The sequence below is a fragment of the Pogoniulus pusillus genome, chromosome 20 (genome assembly GCF_015220805.1).
Source record: "Pogoniulus pusillus isolate bPogPus1 chromosome 20, bPogPus1.pri, whole genome shotgun sequence".
NCBI classification, from domain to species: Eukaryota; Metazoa; Chordata; class Aves; order Piciformes; family Lybiidae; genus Pogoniulus; species Pogoniulus pusillus.
The window spans coordinates 5,756,261-5,777,455 of NC_087283.1; the positions used below are offsets into that span (position 1 = coordinate 5,756,261).

Sequence of the window (21,195 nt, forward strand, 5' to 3'; positions counted from 1 at the left end):
GTCTGAGGTAGCAGAGCATTTCACCCTGTTTTGCACTGGTCAGACTACATGACAACATACACCTGCCATCACATCTGCATTCGGTTTCCACAGGGCTGAAAAAAGTCAGACAGTTAAGTCCACCAGATGACAAGATAAGGCTGCACCTAAGAACTCCTGATTTTGACTCCAACTGTGCTTTCCTCTTTCTAGGACACCACATGGGAAAACACATCAGAGACTGCAAGACAAACTGGTAAGCGTGCAAAGTATTAGCAGCACCTTAGACACAGTGGCAGGCAGACAAAACCAGAAGATTTCATCTGCAAACAATTATCTCACTTCAAGGGGAAGTATTACATTTTTGTCCCTTAACTTTTACATTTTCTCCTGATCACCATTTAAAGCTTAGTTTTAGTACCCCAGATCCCCTAGAGTGGGTGACCAAGGGAATTAAGTGCAGCTGAAATGAACATGCTCTTAAAAGGCTGTTTAGATTTTGCAGCTTTGTTTAGTACTCAACACATTCATTAAAGTGCAGTTACCACAATAATAAATGTAGATATCAATAATTATAATGCTGGGGTTTAAATGCAACTCGAGTGTCTCCAGTGGCTTTTCAAGTGGTGTAATACCACAGCCAATTCAGATTTAATTAAAACTATCAGTTTAATTTAGCTTACACTTACAGCTAGAAAACCCTAAAAACCTCCAAATTTTACAGCTATTCTCTAACACTGTTCCTAATATTTATAGAAAGGTACAGGGAAAACCTGAATATTTGCTTGGATAAATAACTTCATCTTTTTACCCATTCATGCTTACATGTCACCTTATTTTTTGCTTAGCTTAGAGAGGAAGAATGAGCCCACATTTTCTTAAGGGATGTACGTGCATTTCTCCACTCAGTGCTTAAAGATTTGGACAAATAAATCCCACTGGTAATTACAACATGAAATCTTATCTGAGGCTCAATCTGTTGCTCTAAAAATCTCCCTTGTGACTTCTAAAAAGCTAAACTGATATAATGGAAGGTTTCTGGAGTCTGTTCTGCTGTCCTCCGTCACTGAAGCCAACAGCAACAGGACTGATCTCAGAGAATTGCCTTAAGCCTCTGAGCATAAAGCTTTGACTTTTAGAGTCCATGAAAACTGACTCGTTCTTCTGCCCTTTTGAAATTCCCAGCCTGCATCCCTATTTGTGAGGATTATTTTTACTCTCTACAGTGGTAGAAACGGAGATCAGGGCCCCACCATAGTAGACACTAAGTAAGCACACAGCAGAAGGCCTGTGCTCTGGAAAACTGAGCAAAGAGGGGGAGGGAAGGCAGAGGCACAACGAAGTCGTTTGTTCAGTATCACTTAACACATCATCAACAAGCTAAGACCTTCTGGTTCTCCAGGAGGCTGAGGAACTAAAGATCCCCAACATGAGGTGAACTCCTAGCACAGAAAAATGATACTTTTCAATGTCCATGTAACAAAACACCTTTCACCTGCCTGTAATAACCAAAATATACTGAATTTTGTCAGACAAGATGCTGCTTTGTAGTACTCACAGCTCTGATTCACTGTGGAAGTGCTGATACTCCATCTAGCCTTCAAAAATTAAGGCAGATCTCAGGATCAGGCTCTGACCAAAGAGCTTCTGTATGCATTAGCAAACACTACCAATCTTCAGTTCATCTCCACTACATCATATTCAGTCCTCTTCAGGCATTATAAATATTAATATCAATTTGCTACCCTCCTGGAAGAAAAATGTGCACCCATTCTCAAAACCAGATAGTGCTGCCATTTGAATGGGAAGAGAACAGGAAAATACAAAGCAAAGAGACTGGGATTTCAGCCTTACAAGTACTGTATGGCTCGACTGTCTCAAATGACTATCCTCCCTTCCTCAGTACAGCACCAAATCCCACAGCAAGCACAACACTGTTTTCAAAGTAGTGGTATATTCTGGGTAGCTCCAAAGAAATGCTATTCTCTACAATCTGAGCAGGAAAATGTCCTGCAAGTGGTAACAGTTGTACTTAATAAACTACAAAGTCAATTACTACAACTTCTGCAAGAGGTTCTGAAGGTCTAAATGATGGGGCAGTGGAGGGTCTGTACTAGACTATCTTCAGTATGTAGCTTGTTACAGTCCATTTAGCCCCAGCTAGGATTTAAAAGGCTTCACAGAAAAATCCATGTTTGCTTCAAAGCTCTTAACTCTCCCAAAAAGTGGTTAACTAAACTACACATGTATGAAAAGTTTACAATTTTAGTTCTTTTGTTTGCTTTCCAGAAAACCTGGCATGTGGTTGAAGTTGTTAAGACACTTAAGACTTAATGTAGTGCCCATTCTAGCAAGAACTAGACCAGGGAAAGGATTCCATCATTGTGGCACAACTGGCTGATTAAATCCAAACTAAAAGGTACTTCTAACCAAAGACAAAAATGTATCAAGCATGTAATTCATGAAATAGCAAGCATTCTAAAAGGCTCCCTTTCTAATGTCACTTCAAAGCACTTCAGTCAACTGCAAGAACCACTACATAGTTCTTTCCCAGAAATTGCAAAATTCTCAGCAAGAACTGTCTTCAAAGTATTGATTTTCCTGAGGACTGCACATCTGTTTCATCTCCATCATGTCAAGGAGTCAAGTACACTGAAGGCATGAGGGGCATGGTGGTAGCTGTGCCACAGAACACTCACTGGGACTCAGCATAACGCAGGATGAGAGGGGTGAGGTACAGAAACCTGCTTTTGAGATTACACAAGAGGAAACAACTTCAATCAGGAGCCAGAGTGCACCCAAAGGGATCATAACAAGGAACTGACTGACTGCTGGCGCATGTCCAGCGGCCAAACTACAGCCTCACCTCCCTGCTTATCTTCCTTAGGTTTGCAATTTAGACTCACCTCCTCATGGCTCCACATCACATCAGTCTTGCTTGACAAATAAACACTATTTAAGCATCATCCCTAAAGCACCAATGTCACCACTCTGCAGTTAAGGGACTTGTGTCATCACACTTCTCAGCAATGTGCTGCCATGGACAACGATTGCTGCATCGCCGTATGCAGAGGGAAAAAATCCTCACAAGACTCATGCTCGATGTACAGCATCAAATATTTTAGACAACCCAAGCTACAGAGTTTATCTGGCACTGTGGGCAGCTGAGTAGGCACATGCCAGGATCAATATCTGAGATGGTGTCCTGGCAGTCCTTGAAGCCAGTTCCCAACTCTCACTCACTCAAAACTACAGCCAGTCAAGTCAGCACACTTGAACCATTCTAAGACTTCCCAGGATTAAGGCATAGCTCAGAGTAAACATGTGAATACAGTTTGCCAGCCTAAAGAGTCAAAAGATGGTTTCCTAAATAAAATTATATCCATCTGATACAGCTTAGGAACAAAATTATACTTTTTTTATTATTACTACTACTATTTCTTCAGAAACTACACCGACATTGACTAACAACTACATCCTGCTCGCCTGCATTGCATCCTACCTGCACAGTGAACACACTGAAACCAAACCTTCATTTACATCCAGTGAGCTTAGCCTGGCACCAGAAATAACATTTTACTGGAATGTGGATGAGAGAGAAAGAAAGACTCTCTCCAGTGTCCCTTTAACACTACTTGGGCAGCCACCACTGGCATTTTTTTTCCAAAAGGATTTCAAGTCTAGAACCAAAACTGTTTATTATATTGACATGAATCTCCAAGCAGAGTTTATTCAGCATAAACCCTTGGGCTGCACAAGCTGCAAGTGCTCACACTCACTTGTCAGAGGAGAGGAAGAAGACACTGACAAATGCTGTCAAACAGATTCAGACCACGGCAGATTGTTTCTTTGATCAAGGAATCGCAGGCTGAAGATCTGTAAATAGCAGTACGCTTGCGCTATCACTTACAAATGGCGGTGACAGTTCCACGCTGAATTGCCACTGCATTTATTTTCCTGCAATTGCTGCTGTGCCTAAGGAAGCTGGCAACGGTTTGGAATCTTCAGTCATGTGCAGTTTCACTGCATGAGATGAGAAAACTTTGATTTAAAAGAAAGAGTTCTTAAATATTTATTGTGTCAAAGTAAAACAACAACAAAAGAAGAGATTGGGAAAAAGTCAGGCTAAACACAAGGCACCGCATAGGTTTAAAGGCAATCCTTGTAAGATGGGAAATCTGCCTCAAATATAGAAGAGTTGAACCTGGATAATGCATAAAATCCAGGGAATATGTTAGGATAAAAGGAAGGACATCAAAGAATTATAGAATGGTAGGGGTTGGAAGAGACTTCTGGAGCTCAATTCCAACACCCCTGTCAGAACAGGATCACCTAGGGCAGGTCACACAAGAATGCATCCAGATGGGTCTTGAAAATCTCCAGAGAAGGAGACTCCACAGCCTCTCTGGGCAGCTTACTCCAGTGCTTCAGCACCCTTACAGTAAAGAATTCTTTTTCTCATGCTGAGGTGGAACTTCCTGTGTTCCAGACTCTATCCTGTCACAGGACAGAATCATCATCTTCTGGTGCTTCCATTTCCCATTTTGCTCCTTCTACTGAGCTCAAGAGTTCATCAGGATACACTAGCCTTGCCTGTGACCTGTTCAGCCACTCTGACAATTGTCAGTTTCAGAAAGGTCACTTTCTAAAGATGAGAGCTTCCCAAAGGAAACAAATTCCTCTAGTCAGTAAGTTGTGAAAACTCACATTTAGGAAATGAGACATTCTATTTGGAGAAAATGTTAATAAAATAGAGCAAGGAGGGGAAAAGGAGCTGGATTAGACTGAAAAGGGCTCTCAGATAGTTAAAAAGCCTGTTTCAGTACCTCACCTAACTGGTGACTGGCAGGGAACCAACTAGTTTCTGGCTATCTTGATTGAACTTTTGGATGTGGCTATGCACAATTGTCGCCCCAAAGAGGTACAGAAGCTTGTGGTTTTGCCTTCAGCTCTCACAAGCTGAAATGCCTTGGTAATACAAAAAATACTTACGCAAACTACAGATGCTGTGGTTGTTCACTTACCTTCTGGAGTGAAGGACAGCTGTACTTTAAAGAGGTCAAATAACAATAAATAGATGTCTAGGACAGGAAGTAAAACCACTGAACTTTAGCTGCTGTCACGAGTCACCTCAGAATCACTATTGCAACATGTAATAGAAACTAGAGCTGGCCTTTGAACAGTCTTGCTACCCAAAATGAAACCTGGCCAGTAGGCAAAATCTCTACTCTACAAAGACAAAATTGATGTTTTAACAGTGTCAGGTAGAGAGGACATCAGTATTTCAGCTCACAAAAGAGAAGTCCAAAAAAGCAACTTAAAATATATACTAATTAGAAAATGCTAACAGAAGAGTCTAAAATGCAAGGTGTTCACAGGGTGTCAGGGGTTGGAAGGGACCCAGAGATCATGGAGTCCAACCCCCTCCCTGCCAGAGCAGGACCATATAATCTAGCTCAGGTCACAGAGAAACACATCCAGATAGGCCTCAAGGATGCAAACATCCAAGTGAAATGAAGCTTGTAAAGGTAGTTTCATGACTCAGTCTACTCCCTTAACATTGACTGAAAATATCTTTAACAGACAAATGTCTTGCAAAGATAGTCAAGCTCTTAGTCTTACAAAGGAGACACTCTACACTCTTGAGCTAAACATGGCTCAGTTATAGCAAAGGCAGGGTAGTTAATCCCCTTCCCAGATTATGCTCCTCTGTTTTCACACTTCTGGAGCCCAGTGTTTCCATACAACTTAATCACAAACACCCTTCACTGTCAGCAGCAGTTCTAACCTCAACACAATTCAGTCATCAGTGTGCTCTTCTCTATTACTGCTTTGTGGGCACCAAGGCAAGACTCTGTGATGCACAATTCTTTACTGTATACTCACAGCAGATCACTCAAATCATCATATTAGGTCACTAAAAGCTCAGAACTACTATTAACAAGCAGATATGCCTGTTCTGACTAATCTTGGCCCACTCAAACAAGAGGGGAGTGGCCATCTCAGAGATGACAATGTAGTGGACCAGACTGATATGCCAGTCTGAAAGCCAGAGTGCATGGCTTAAGCCCAGGTAGCAATGTACTTGCAATTCACAGTTTGCTTAACTACTTCAGTATAAGTAAAGTTAGAACATAAAACATTTCCTCAGTCATCAAACACAGTGCCTCTACCCCTTCTGCCTTACAATCAAACCAAGGTTATTATCAATTTGGTTTGGATATAAGAAAGCAATTTTCATGTACTTACATCTGCTCTCAGAAGGAAGAGAAAATGGCTCCTGAAGTTTCCATTAGCATACAAAAGTAGCAACATCTGCTGGGAGTTTTAAGAGGCTTATTGCTATCACTTAATCAGCACCACAGGCTACAGCTGACCACTTCTGCCCTTGTCAGCACTGAAGGCATAGTTTCAAGTGATGTGGGAATAATTCGACCTCACAACAGTTCCTGCACTACTGTATCTCGAATGAAAAGTTGTAGGTAACCCACCTATGCTACACAAACCTGAAAACAGTACCAGAGCTGAAGTCGTAAATCGTTTTGTACAATACAGGATTGAAGTAGCATCTCAGTAAGCAAGGCATAAAACCTAACCATGAGTGCCCTGCGAAGAGCTGTAGCTGTGGCACCATCTAGAGGATTTGAGCTAGAAATTCCTCACACAAGAAGCGGGAAAAAAAAAACCAACCTGGGAAACTCCTCTTAAATCTTCATTAAAACAAAAACAAAAACAAAAACAAAAACAAAACAAAACAAACAAACCACTATTTTGAGCAAACTTTCATTCCACATTTATCTACAGAGTAACTTCAACATTGCTTCATACATGCCCACAGGACAGGTGTTTTAAAATACTTTCTTGGTTCATGATCCTTGGATTTATGGGAGTAAGAGAAATAACAACAATATATTTACATTGATATTCAACTCCTCTACTCTAGGGCACATGCTTGTTACAAGAGCGTTCAGGTGGAGAAAGGCAGGACCCTCCTACAGTTTGGCTCAAAACCCTGCAAGGATGACTAACTCTACCCAGTTTTTTCTCTTAATTTTCATCTTTCTAACAGAACCAAAGGCAGCTTTCAGTCAGAGAGAGGGAAGAGGTTTTTAACTAGAAAAACAGTGACTAGACATTTTAGTTCACACATAGAAGGAGGTGCTGACAACAAGGTATTGCTCAGTGCAAGAGATGGACAGTTACAACTCTGGAGCCCTGATGATTGTTTTTTCCACCCACAAACACCTCACCCTCGCTTTGGTTACTTTTTGCCCCAGTACACTTTGCCCCACAACTTAATTTTGCTACTACCACAAAACAATATTACCAATCCTGAGGCCTTCTGGAGATAGCAAAGTTCAGTCCTTTGCTTACTTCTGTCAAACAATGAGCCAGATCCTGAGGGACTGGAAGGCTCAGAATGAAGTGAGAATAATCAGAATGTGATCAGCTGCATGGAGTCTGTGGGCGAGAAATCCAAACTAGCTCTTGTTCCCTGGTCAATATGTGACTGGCTAACAGCATGGCTTACAGTCTGCATTAAACACATTTTTGCATACCTGAATGCAATTTGTACTTTTCTTTCCCTCAGTGTCATGGGCTGAGCTGAATCTGCTGCTGATATTCACCACCATGCTGCACCTCTGCTATGACAACCAGCTACAAGTGTTGGGGGTCTTCAGCTTGTAGAAGAGAAGGCTTCCAGGAGGCCTTATGGTGGCCTTTCAGTATCTGATAGAGGCCTACAGGAAGGCTGGGGAGGGACTATCTACAAGGTGTTCTAATGACAGGATGAGGGGGAATGGGTTTAAACTGGCAGAGGAGAGATTCAAACTAGATATTGGGGAAGGGTTCTTTACAGTGAGGGTGGTGAGACACTGGCAGAGGTTGAGAGTGGTGAGACACTGGCAGAGGTTGAGGGTGGTGAGACACTGGCACAAGTTGCCCAGGGAGGTTGTGGAGCACAGAAGCACCCAACGTGATCAAAGATCACGTTGGGTGCTTCTGTGCTCCACAACCTCCCTGGAGGTGTTCAAGGCCAGGCTGGATGAGGCCTTGAGGGACCTCTCCTGGGTTTGTGCTACATTCCCTCCCCTGTGGGGAGAGGAGGCCTTGTGAGAGCAGGCTGTGCTAACTCGGGACACTCACACAGTCGTAGGCTTAGGTTGGAAGGGACCTTACAGATCACCTACCCCAACCTCCCTGCCATGAGCAAGCACAACATCTCTCAACTCAGCTGCTCAAGGCCTCATCCAGCCTGGCCTTGAACGCCTCAGGGAGGGAGGATCCACAAGATCCTCGGGAAGGCTATTCCAGAGTCCCACCACCTTTGTACAGAAGAACTTCTTCCTAAGATGCAGACTCAACCTACTCTGGGCTTAAAACCATTCCTGCAAGACACTCTCAGGTAAAGTTTCCCTCCAGCCTTCCCGTAGGAATCAAAGTCACACAGAGAGGCACAAGGCCACAGTTCTGCACACAGCCCGAGTTAGGCTGAAAGGCTAACTGAAAAACCTACCATCCAGGGCTGCTGAAGGTGTGACAGGATCACAGGATGCCAGATCGTCCAGTCCAACCCCCCTGCCAGAGCAGGACCACACAATCTAGCTCAGGTCACAGAGGAATGCATCCAGACAGGCCTGGGAAGGCGTCAGAGAAGACTCCACAGCCTCTCTGGGCAGCCTGTGCCAGCGCTCTGGGACCCTTACAGCAGCGCCCCCTTGTGTTCAGGTGGAAGCTCCTGCGCTGCAGCTTCCGTCCCTTGCTCCTTGTCCTATCCCAGGGAGCGAGTGAGCAGAACCTGTCCTCCCCATCCTGACACCCAGCCCTCAGATGTTTGGAAACATTTATTAGATCCCCTCTCAGTCTTCTCTCCTCCAGACTAAGCAGCCCCAGGTCCCTCAGCCTCTCCCCATCAGGCAGTGCTCCAGCCCCCTAATCATCCTCATAGCTCTCCACTGGACTCTATTGAGCAGATCCCTGTTGCCCTTAAACTGATGTGAACTAAATGATGTGGACTAAATGACAATTCCATGTCTATATGCCAAGTAACTTCACAGAAAGTGCGTTAGAGTGAAGTATTTCAAGGTATTTAATTGACAGATGAGCAAAACACAGAATGAACAACTGCCCTGACTCAATCAGCTGCCCAAGGCTGTTGTCCCATGAGGGTCCATGCATTTTGAAATACAGTATACTAAGGAAAGCCCAGGGCACTTTAAAAGTGTTCTCTCTGAGAACTTTCTGTTTTCTTTTGAGGACCACAAACACAAGATACTGACATAATTTATTCCTTGGCTGACTGCCTAACCAGCATGACACAACTCAACCCGAGCACTGCCTTTCAATGAACTAAAGCCATTCCTGACATTTTCAGCATTCCCATAACAAAACCATCATCTATGAAATTAATCTCTTTCATACTACTTTTTATCCTCAACCTCCCAGTTAATTATTAACTAGTAAAAATCATAGAATCAACCAGGTTGGAAGAGACCTCCAAGATCATCCAGTCCAATCTTCACTGGTTCACATGAATGACAGCTTAAACAACCTGGTGTAACACTTGTGTTGTGCTCTAGTAACTTAAAAGTTTATGTCCCTTTCTTTTGTCTGGGTTCCTTTTCGATGGCCCACCACTGGCCAGATCAGTGTGCTGACCAGAGTCTTCTACCAAGACTGTTAGACTTGACTGTCATTACTACCACTTCCTACTGAAAGACCTAAGTCTTTCAGCTTGCCTTTGCAAACAGAAAATAGGAACAAATTACCAGGGAATGAAATGGGGTATTTCAATTTATCCTCCCTAGTGAAGATGTTGCCAAAACTGTGCTTTCAAGGAAATCTGATTAGAGACTGCCCTGGTATGAGCAGCTGGCAGAAGCACAGCTCATCCCATTTGGTTGCACAGCATTTCTTACTGCACTCACCAGTATAAATAGGCCAAACTTTGTCCTCTTAGCTGCAGCTATGCCTCTCTTAGGAAAGGAGAAAGAAACTAATTTGTGCACAGCATCTGACCCTTGGAGAACTACATGCATCTGCTTAAAGTTTTTTTTTCCCATATAAAAACATTTCTCAGCAAAATGATTTAGCATGTGTTTAATTTTAATGATTTGGCTTAAGCATGTCTTGAAGTGCTTTATCAAGCTACAGCAATCATCAGCTGCTTAATAAATATTGGATTAAAGTCTGTAAAGGGAACTAATACGTGCACCAGAAAGACAAAAATGTTGCCAGACACTGAGCTTTTCTCTTTGTGATGCACTACTGTGTTCTGTGGGCCAAGGGATGTTTTTCAGTGATGCTGGAAATTGCAACACTGGTATTACTTCTGACAACAGAGAAGGGTAATTCTGGCACCTTTGTGAACTTACACAGGAAAACCTCCACAGAATTTAATGCTGCTAGAGAAAACTACAGAAACAAATCCCTTAGCCCCAAATACCCATTATTAGCAGTTGGAATTAAGCAATAGTTTTGGGTATGTGCTAAAATGAAAAATTGAGGCTTTGACTTGGTAGGCATTTGACATGACAGGATATGGGGAGAATAAATGTTCACTAATGCACATAGCAATAAATAGATGGACTTTTAAATGACCACAGCAGAAGCAGGGAAGGTAACAAACACAGGGGTTTCCAGCATTACCATGCTAACATATCGCTTCTCTAGACACAAGTTAAAATGGCTGTTTTCCAGTGCACAGTTAATAACCCTGCAGTGGTACAGAACACTGACTGCAATGTCCTGTTGGCTTACATATCCTTATATTCTGAACAGCCCTGCCCAGCTGGATTGCTGTGCTTCACTTCCATCACTCTGGGCCTCTGAACTTTTGGGTTTGTTTCCTCTCAATATGCAGCACCAATGAACCTTCTGTGGTCCCCACTGCGACTACCAGGGCATGGAATTTGGCTGCCAGCCCCTTAGATCTCAAATGTTCAGATACCTTCAGATCCCAAGAGCGGGACCATCTCTCCCAGGTAGCTCAGTGAAATACAGCCTCTCTAAGCTGTTCAGCAGAGTCACAGAGTCAGAGCAAACACTGAGATCTGAAAAACATACCACCAGGTTTTGCTACTCTCCTTTGTGGAAGTTTTGAATGATACATAACATAGCCCAAATATCCAGCAGATTGCTGACTCCATATCCACTGAGACACTCAGTGATTTATCAGTTTCATAACCTCAACCACAATTCATATGATGTACTACAAAGATCCCTGAGCAGTATTCAACAGATTCATTTCTCCTTTCATTCTCAGAGCCACTCCACACATCTGTTGTTCTTCCTTCTTATATCTAGAAAAAATCACATTCTTGTGACCAACTGGAGACATCTGAATTTTGAAAGTTTAAATAATTCATTGATAATATGTCTATATAATCAAATAACCTGAGATGATTTGTAGTACAACTGCATTTTTTTTCAAGCAGGGGGTCATCTCAGACTTCCTGCATTGTCACACTGCTTCCACATACACAAAGCTTGGCAGGACAGGCATGAAAGCTTTAGCCATGTTTACTTTCAGCTGAGGCAATCAGCTAGGCAGAACAAGGGTGCTGTACCCAGCCAGGAAGGCACAGCAGCCATGGGACTCATCAAGGCACTGACACAGCCTGTCTTCCAAACAGCATGGATTTGTAGGTAGCTTAACCTGCAGTGGCCTTTATCAGTGCACCTCTTTTAAAGGCACTCAGCAACACAGATTGGATCTGTGGTGCATAAACATGGATCTGACTTGGGAAACATTCTGAGCTTTAATCCATTTTTTGTCCCACGTCACCAAGGTTTGTGGCTTGTGTGTTGAATCCAAAGGCTTAGGTAGTTACCAGATAGCACTCTAATGTAGTCAACAAAAATCACTGTTTGCTGTTACCAACAAATTAAGTGTAGCTCTGCATTAGAGTGCAGGCTTCAACATCCAGTAAAGAGAGCTTCAAGCATTTTGCTTTATTATTGCCATTCTGAGTGACAAGATAAACAAACACTATTTTCATACATGCATTATGATTTGCTCCAACAGAAACTGAGACAACTTTAAATTGGTACCATTTCAGTTATGAGAGTTACACTTAATATCAAGCACAGGATTAAGTAATTTCACACAAGGCGTCAACAAGCAATATTAGTTTAACAAGTAGAACTACATCACTCTCTACAAATATTGCCACAGTAGGACTATTTGTCTGGGTTCTGAATAACGATCAGCAGACAGTCATTTTCTGCAAAGAAAAATATATAGAAGTGCTTAGTTAAAATATTTCACCTTAGTTCCTGATAAATACTCTTTATTCATCTATTCCTCTCCAACTTCTGATCTGTTTATGAAACACAAGTAAAAGCACTGACATTTATATTAGAAACATTTAGGAAATGTAAGCACTTTGTACAAAAATCTGAGGCTGCAGGCTAAAAAAAGTAAATCTGTCACCAAGCTTAACTGTACTGTATGAAAACTATTTAGTAAGCAGTAGACTTGCTTTCAAGAAGCTGTAAAGACATTTAAACGAGATGAAAAAAGTCACAAGGCAGGCACCTGGAAGCCAGCACTTGTTAGAATACAAAACTTCTGACATCTGCAGCCTCTTCTGCAGGTGCAGAGAACTTTCTTTCAGTTCAGTGACTAGTTTATGCAAAATGGAGAACCCTATTTAGACATGGGGAAAAAAAAAGCAGAAAAGATCTGAATAGATTCCTACTATGAATAAACTCTAAGCATGCCAGACTTTGCCTACTAATTCTAAAAGCATGGGGAAGTTCTGGAAACAATTCAGTTGGACAGAATTTAACATTAACTGTTTTAAATAAAACATTTGGTGAAAGTACCCAGTGAATTTAGTAGGGCCATATCTGCTTTGGAGAAGGCCACACTTCTGCATTGTCACTTTCATTCAAAAGCAACTTAATATAAATCCCAGGTGGTTCACTTGCCACCTTCTATTATAGTAAAATATAGTCAAGCCTTGGAATAAGTCATTTCTGTTAGCAAAAAGGCTTCCCATTTTATGCCACTCAACTTTCAGGTCAACGTGCTTTAATAGTTACCAGTCAAAAAAAAATCACCTCTGAACTATAACCGAAGGACAAATGCAAAATAAGAATCAAGTGCAGCAGTTTACATCAATGAGGGTAAAAAAAAACACCCAAACTTATTAAAAAATGCATTAGGTTCACACTCCAAAATAGAAGTCAAGCTAAAATCTGAATCTGGGTATCAGCTGATGACTAATGCTAACAACTTAATGACAGTGCTTTGGTTTCATAGCAGCATTACAAATAATTCCAGTGAAGAGAGGTAATGCACACTTAGAGCATACCTCTGCTCCACATCTGCTACGAAGCCAGCAGCAGAGCAGCACCCCAGTGAAGGCTGTCCATCGCTACAAGCTCAGCACTGATCTCCTCCATAGTGGCTATACTGAGGACATCTCTGAAGCTTCCTCTCAGTTCTGTGTGCCTTCACTGGCTATTGCTGTTGAAGTCCTGCATTTGCAGTAGCCTCTCAGTTTGCACCAACCAATCACTTCCACATTGTCTAATTCACCTTCTACTGACCACAGCTTCACCATAGCTCATCTGGTCTTGTTTACTCTTTCAGAAACACAACTAAACAAATCATATGCTCTTACATTTAACATGAGTGAGAAACTGGTTGGCTGTTTTAAAGAAAATAACTGTATCACAGTTACCATGTTTGCATGTCTGTGACACAATTCCTGCCTATGGCTAGGAATTGATGATGCCACACCAAGCAAAAATTATCTTCTAGAAAAAACAGAAATAAAACTGTTTGCATTTGTTTGGAGCTACAACGGATCTGCTGTCTTTAATTCTCTGTATACACACACTACTTGGTGTACATGTTTGTCCAGCTTTCCTGTGGGAACACCAACAGAAGCAAGAACATTAATCAGACCTAGATCTGCTTGTCTGCATGCCTGAACACTATAAACCCTGTACACTAAACCCCTAACACACCTGGTTACCTGGTTAACCTATGGCTGTATTTGCAAACACTTCAGTTCAAAACAAGTACACATTTTATTTTTCCTCTGGTAACCTTATTCATGAAGAATTGAAAGAAGATGAAAAGGACACACAGTTCTATTGTTATTTTCATGGAAATATACCTGGAGCTACTATAATTTCATGTTTCTTTGTTCTGATCCTAAGGCAGATGAGATCATTCTGAGGATCAAGATCTCTCACTGCACTCCAAGCTTGTGTGATGAGCTGACGAAGATGCTCTGTATACTGGACTGTTGTAGAGGTATCAAGGTTTGTTCTTACTGGAATTCCTGCAAACAATTAATTTTCTAATAATCATTTAGTGCACATTCTTCATATACAGCAGATCATGAGAGATAAAACAAGGATTTCACTGTTTTTCTGGGTTGTAACAGAACCAGGAGTTACACTGATTTCCTCAAGTCACAAAATGGCTTGAGTTGGAAGGGACCTCAGATCACCTAGTTCCAACCCTACTGCCATGGGCAGGGACACCTTGCTCTAAATCAGGTTGCTCAAAGCATCACCCAGCCTGGTCTTAAAACACCTCCAAGCATCCTTCTCTGGACAACACATTCCAGTGTCTCACCACCCTCACACTAATGTCCAATCTAAATCTACCCTGTTCATTTAAAACTATTGCCCCTTATCCTATCACCTTTGTAAACAGCCCTTCTCCAGCCTTCCTGTAGGCCCCTTTCAGGTACTGGAAGGCTGCTATAAGGTCTCACTGGAGCCTTCTGTCCTCCAGGCTGAACAGACCTAATGGCTTCCCTCTGCCTGTCCTTGTAGGAGAGGTGTTCCAGTCCTCTGATCATCTTCAGGGCCTTCTGCAACAGATCCATGTCCTCCTTGTGCTGGGGGCTTCAGAGCTGGACACAGTACTCCGGTTGGGGTCTCACAAGAGCACCTCCTTGTTTTCCATGGACCCTAGCAGAGCCTCCAGAGTCTGCTGCATTATCTTGTCGGGCACTGAGGTGAGAGTGATTGGCCTATAGTTCATTGGGTCTTTCTTTAATAATACCCTTTTTTGAAAATGGGTATTATATTTGACCTTTTCCAGTCAGTGGGAATGCCACCAGACCACCAGGACTTCTCCAATATGACGATTTCAGGTATCTATATGCTTTTTAAAGCATAATTTATATTAATCAGTAGCAAATAAACATCGCTCTGCTTTATGAAATTTCTGCATGAGCCTAATTGCTTTTGAGAGCCCTTCAATACCTGGCAGATTCCATTCTGTAACACTTTACCAGTTATGGTGCTTCATCACCATAAGCCTGAGATTGTCTGTGTAATCACAGCATTAAACACTAAGTCACTTAAAAGTAGCAATGAGTTAGTGTCAGGTTTACATGACCTTGTATCTAAATGATTGCTTCAACAAACACAGCACTTTTAATGAAAATGGTAAATGTTAAATGATCCTCCAAGGTCCAATAAAAACATGAAAATTAGTTGACACCAGTGACATCCTTAGACTAAAGCTGAGCTGTGCTTACTTTAGGACAAATTCTCCTTGCCTCTGCCACCCAAATTAGAGAAAGGCAAATAAATCCTTCATTAGAAATCCTGCAGTCTGATCATTCTCAGCTGTGAAGGGCAGCAAGTTTATGAGATTTTGCCAGATAAACAAGGTGCTACACCTAGCATAAGTCTCAGTGAACAAATCAGCTCTGAGCATTACAATAAATGACAGGCAATGTTTGTGTCAGGAGTCTTTAATTTGCTATTTCATCTGCATATTATTACACCTCAGTGTACCTATACTAAAAAAAAAATCTGCTAATATTAGTGAAGAAGAGAGGGGGACCTGAGCAGCCCAAGAAACCTAACTACTGCTCCACTGGCTCAAGTATTTTTTTACTGTGATCAATTAAAATTGTACACCTGTTTGAACTATTTCAGCATAGAGAGAAAAGAAAGTTTCTACAGAAAGATCTGAAATAAACAGATTGGTCAGTGCTAATTATGGATATTTGAAGATGTTACAAAACTACACTCCTGAGGCTTGGTTTGTGGACCTCATTTTTTGGTAACTTGAATCACTCTCACAGAGCACAGACTGCCTTGTATTCACACCTGGCATCTGGTGCTGAAATGTTTCTAAATGATAAACTAAACCTAAAATTCCTGCACTGGTCTTGTCTGTCAGCTTCAGTCTGGCCACACGTTCTACAGGTTTGTGAGGATGATAAAATTCGAACAGGACAAGATGGGGACTTTTTCCCTTGCCATGAAGAGTCTAAAGTCTGAAAAAAAAAAAGAAGTGGAATGTTCTTCCTCCTTTGCAGACAAAAACTGAGACAGAAGGAATCCAAAACTGCATTTAAAACCCCATGCTCTTCATAACTGCAGAGCTTTCCATCCATACCATACAATGACCACAGCTTAAGATGGACTGCAGTGGTACACCTGAGTGGGAAAGCATACTTGACCAATACTGTGCCAAGTCAACTGTTCCAAGTAACAGGACACAAGAAAACTGGGTTATTTTTCTCTTAGACTACACTGGTAGTCTTCCCTTGAGAAATGTATCATTGTGCATGCACAAAAAGGATGAATTTGTGTTATCCAAGTGCTTGATTTTGTTCATTTCTCATTTGCCATTTAGTCCAAGAGCTCATTGGATAATGCCTCATTCTATTGACTGAAACAGAAAAGTGAAATGGCTGAAATGGAGCTTGCTCTGAAACCAGGCTGCGTTTCAGAGTAGCAAATAGCCACATCTAGACACGAGCACGTGCAGGCACAAAGCAGCTTTTCAGTTTCTATCTGCCAGGCTACACACTTCTCTCTTGACCTGCATCATCTGTTCTGTGAACAAAGGCACATTTTACTTAACTTGTCCAGGCACACAAATGAAATTGTTTCCAATCTCCAAGGACTAGATAACAGTTAGGCTTCCTTCTTACTGTTCTTGCCTCCTGTTGCTTGAAATGCTGCTAGCACAATAGATTTTTGGGAGGACTGTAAAAGGGAAGGATGTCAACTACATGATGGGTTCGGAGCAACCTGGTCTAGTAGAAGTTGTTCCTGCCCATGGCAGGAAAGGCTGGAACTAGGTGATCATTAAGGTCCTTGCCAATTCAAAACACTCTAAGGTTCCATGACATGAAACTTCTTTTCAACCTATGACAACACACCACAGCATGATTAAGAGAAGTTACAAATATTTAACAGGACCAAGGCATGGCTCCCACGGGAGAAAACTATCTTTATTTAGTAGATACTTTTCTCCTGATGTTTTTGTTGCATCACAACTTTTCAGAAGATGAGGGGGGAGTGATGTGCTAGTGAACTTTCTTGCACTACATGCAGAACTTTTGGACTAAAAAAATGCATAACCCTTCCCCACCTTAGTGCCAGGAGTTCTTCATTTCAGAGAACTGCTCGAGGAGGTACAGCAAAGGGATGCAAAGACAATTAGGGGACTAGAACATCTCTCTCACAAAGAAAGGCTGTGGGACTTCAGATTTTTTAGCTCAGAGAGAAGACTGGGGAGGGAGGAATCTCATCAGTGCTTACGAATACCGAAAGGGAGGGTGTCAGGAGGATGGAGACAGTCTCTTTTTCTGTGGTGCCTAGTGGCAGGACAAGGGCAACAGGCACAAAGTTGAACATAAATTCCATCTAAAGAGTGGTAGAGCACTGGAAGAGGCTGCCCAGACAGATAGTGGAGCCTCCATCTCTGGAGAACCTGCTCTGGCTGAGATCCCTTCTGACCTATCATTCTGTGATTCTGTGTAACCTACCAAGAGATGTTTAAGACCTGTTTCTGAAAAGAAAGTATGGGGACAAATGACAAATGCAGTGAAGATTATGATACTTCCAGTTATTTCTTCAGAGAAGACTTCTGCAAAGACCTGGAGGTTTTCTGCCCTTTCATCAGCTTGAATTAAAAGACAGCTCATATGGAGAGCTCCAAGGAATTGACAGAACCCAAACATTCATGTCCCAGATGAAACAAACACTCTTGGACATCACACCTTCAAAAACCATTGCAAGCAGATGGTGTTGGCACCTCAGAACCTGCCATTTCGTGTCCAAGAGCCACCGCAGCCACTGCTGCTACCAAGCGTGTGCCTTGGAGAGAGCAGGGCACGGTTTACCTTCGGCGTTTACAAGCAGCATTCCAACAACCCCCTTGTGGTCCTGAATCCTCTTTAGCGTTTCCTCCACTTCAGCCTGTGCTGAGAAAGGACCAACGGTCACCACACACCCTGCCGCCACCGGCGGGCTCACAGCGCCCGAAGCGGCCCCGGCCGCTCCCCGCCGCCCCGCTCCCCGGCGGGCGCAGCCCCATTACCGCCGCCATGGCCCTGCCGCCGTTGCTATGGTGCGGTGCGGAGGAAGTGACGCCGCGGCGCGGCAGGGCGGACCCCGCAGGGCTGGTGCCGGTGGCTCCTCCGCCCGCCGGCGGCTTGCGGCCGCTACCCTCACTGCGGCTCCCAAGCTTGTGCGGGGACCTACAGGTGACGGCCGAGAGGCAGGCGGGAGACGCGTCCTGAGCGGGCAGCGAGCAGCGGGCAGCGAGCAGCGGGCAGGGACACCTGGAGCGCGGCCCAGGGGCAGCGAGGTGTTTGTGTTGGTTTTAACGATGGGGCTAAATCCCAGACAGCAGTTCAGCCACTCTCGTTGGAGAGGAATGTTTCGCTTCTGCCCGTCGCCTTGCCTGCTGCGTTTCGTCACGAGTGTCACACACTGTGTGGGTGTGCAGAGCTCGTTCGTCTGCAGGGGAAGCTCTCCAGCCTAGCTGTGCTGTGATCTCGGAGTATAAATAGCTGAGCCACCACCGGAGCGCGGTGCGCTGCTTAGCTTGCCAGGCGTCTCGAATGGAGTAGACCGAGCGGTACAATGCGGTAGTGCAAGCGAAGTCACCTGCCTCTGTCTATTTCTTGCCTAAGGAGGCGGGGAACAAACTTCATGTGCCAGACGTCCGAAAAGCCTTCTCCGTGCACACACTAAACACTGCCATAGATTCAGAAGTCTCCCACACTATTTTATGGCCTTTTAAGAGAAGGGAGTTAGTCTCGCTGAGGCTTCTGAGTTGTATGGGAAGCTCCTTGGGATTTTGTCACTGAAGTGACTTTTACCCTTAGAATCACAGAATCAAGCAGGTTGGAAGAGACCTCCAAGATCATCCAGTCCAACCCAGCACCCAGCCCTATCCAGTCAACCAGACCATAGCACTAAGTGCCTCATCCAGGCCTCGCTTGAACACCTCCAGGGATGGTGACTCCACCACCTCCCTGGGCAGCCCATTCCAATGCCAATCACTCTCTGTGTGAAGAACTTCCTCCTAACATCCAGCCCATACATGCTTACAAATATGCTCATACATATATATATATATATATATATAAAAAGAGAACCCATGCCTGTAAGACTCTGAGAGCTTAGAGTTAGCTAATATTGTGAACAATATTTTTTCACCACACTTTCACTGCTTCCTTCTACTTACAAGGGTCAATTACTGAAAGTTTGAAAGATGCTAGACCTGATATGAGCTGATTTTAATCATCACATTTATATTCTTCTGATGAAAATGCTGTATTTATTTTGTGCAACTGCATTAGGAACTAATGAAAGAAAGTTTAGAGAGAACTCTAGAAATATTAGCATCAGAGAAGAAAGAAAAGAATCCTTGTAACTCCTGTAATTACCACACTGGTTATAGAATCACCCTTCCTACAATGTGTAGTGTTTTAGGAAGCCAGCAGTTTCCCCCTCTTCCCCTCGCCTTTTTTTAATAGATCTGAAGAGCAAATTAACAAAATAGTTATTAATCTACAGCTCTTTAAAGGCTTAATTGTGTTTGATACTGGTGGCAGTCAATCAGCGCCTAATTTAATGTGGTTTATGGTCCTGTGTTGGAGAGAAAATAACTTTGTTGTGTGGGATTGTCCTATCTACTGCAACAATATTATTCTAGACATTTATTGAGTTTCAGACTGGCAGAGGCCAGCATAAATCAGAAGCACTGAGGTTGCTGTGTCTTCAGATTAGTGTATAATTGAATTAAGGGCTGGTTAATGAGGGAAGGGAGAAATGATCAGAAGTACCAGTATGCTAATTCCAAAAGCTGCTATTTTAGGAGCTAACCCAACATTTTATGATGTGCTATGGAAGGCAGTGAGGAACACCGTGCCCAGAGCTGATAATGGGTGCTGTGAGTCACTGCCTCAGCTGTGTGAGTTGTGGTTCACCTGTGAAGAGTTTAGCCAGCAGTGAGGTTTGTATGGGTACACCTGTGCTGTTTTCTAACAATAAGAAGGATGGTGTCCTGAATTTCTGAGTATGAGGTATCTTTAGAGATTTTTTTTTTTTCATTTTTGTGAACAATTGAAAGCACTAGTGCATGATTATTGAATCTGGCTGGAACATCTGCTGAGTAATTTTGGTTTAATACAGGCAGTAGATGCTCTTGAATGGAAACATAGGTTATACAATATAAACTACGTCCTGCTGTTGGCCACAGGAGTGATCCTTGCTATTACAGTCCAAGTAAAACCAGTACCCCATAGGATAACACACTGTAAGAGATGTGATCCTTGCTATTACAGTCCAAGTAAAACCAGTACCCCATAGGATAACACACTGTAAGAGATGTGATCCTTGCTATTACAGTCCAGGTAAAACCAGCACCCCATAGGATAACACACTGTTAAGAGATGTGATCCTTGCTATTACAGTCCAGGTAAAACCAGCACCCCATAGGATAACACACTGTAAGAGATGTGATCCTTGCTATTACAGTCCAGGTAAAACCAGCACCCCATAGGATAACACACTGTAAGAGATGTGATCCTTGCTATTACAGTCCAGGTAAAACCAGCACCCCATAGGATAACACACTGTAAGAGATGTGATCCTTGCTATTACAGTCCAGGTAAAACCAGCACCCCATAGGATAACACTGGTTAAGAGATGTGATCCTTGCTATTACAGTCCAAGTAAAACCAGCACACCATAAGATAACACTGTAAGAAATAGTGTTGATCCTACCCCCAGAACTAGACTGGCAAGTGAGAAGCTTAAACTCCCAGTGCATGCACTCGTATTCTGGTGTTTGGGCTAATTTCTGCATCCATAGATAAGATTGAGGAGGGGGAAAGTCAACTGAAAGAGTGGAAAATAAACTAATTTTGTTGTTGGGTTTTGGTTAGGATTTTTTTCCCTCTCACTATGACAGAAGAT

General features: G+C 42.9%; 1 protein-coding gene and 1 long non-coding RNA gene across 6 annotated transcripts in view; both read right to left on the minus strand.

Moving 5' to 3' along the window:
* LOC135184324 (uncharacterized) overlaps window positions 1–6,290 on the minus strand; it is a 413,331-nt gene extending 407,041 nt beyond the window's left edge. For all 5 annotated transcript variants that reach the window (XR_010305974.1, XR_010305973.1, XR_010305976.1 and 2 more), the window contains exon 1: window positions 6,229–6,290. This is a non-coding gene — a long non-coding RNA (uncharacterized LOC135184324). The remainder of the gene's footprint in view (window positions 1–6,228) is intronic.
* A 5,619-nt stretch (window positions 6,291–11,909) lies between these two features.
* DYNLRB2 (dynein light chain roadblock-type 2) lies at window positions 11,910–18,520 on the minus strand. Its single transcript, XM_064159767.1, has 4 exons — window positions 18,305–18,520; window positions 18,108–18,183; window positions 14,115–14,282; window positions 11,910–12,206 (listed from the first exon to the last, which is right to left on the minus strand). The coding sequence occupies exons 1-4, from the start codon at window positions 18,311–18,313 to the stop codon at window positions 12,163–12,165; spliced, it is 297 nt and encodes a 98-aa protein (XP_064015837.1). The 5' UTR covers window positions 18,314–18,520; the 3' UTR covers window positions 11,910–12,162.
* Between the last annotated feature and the right edge of the window lie 2,675 nt (window positions 18,521–21,195).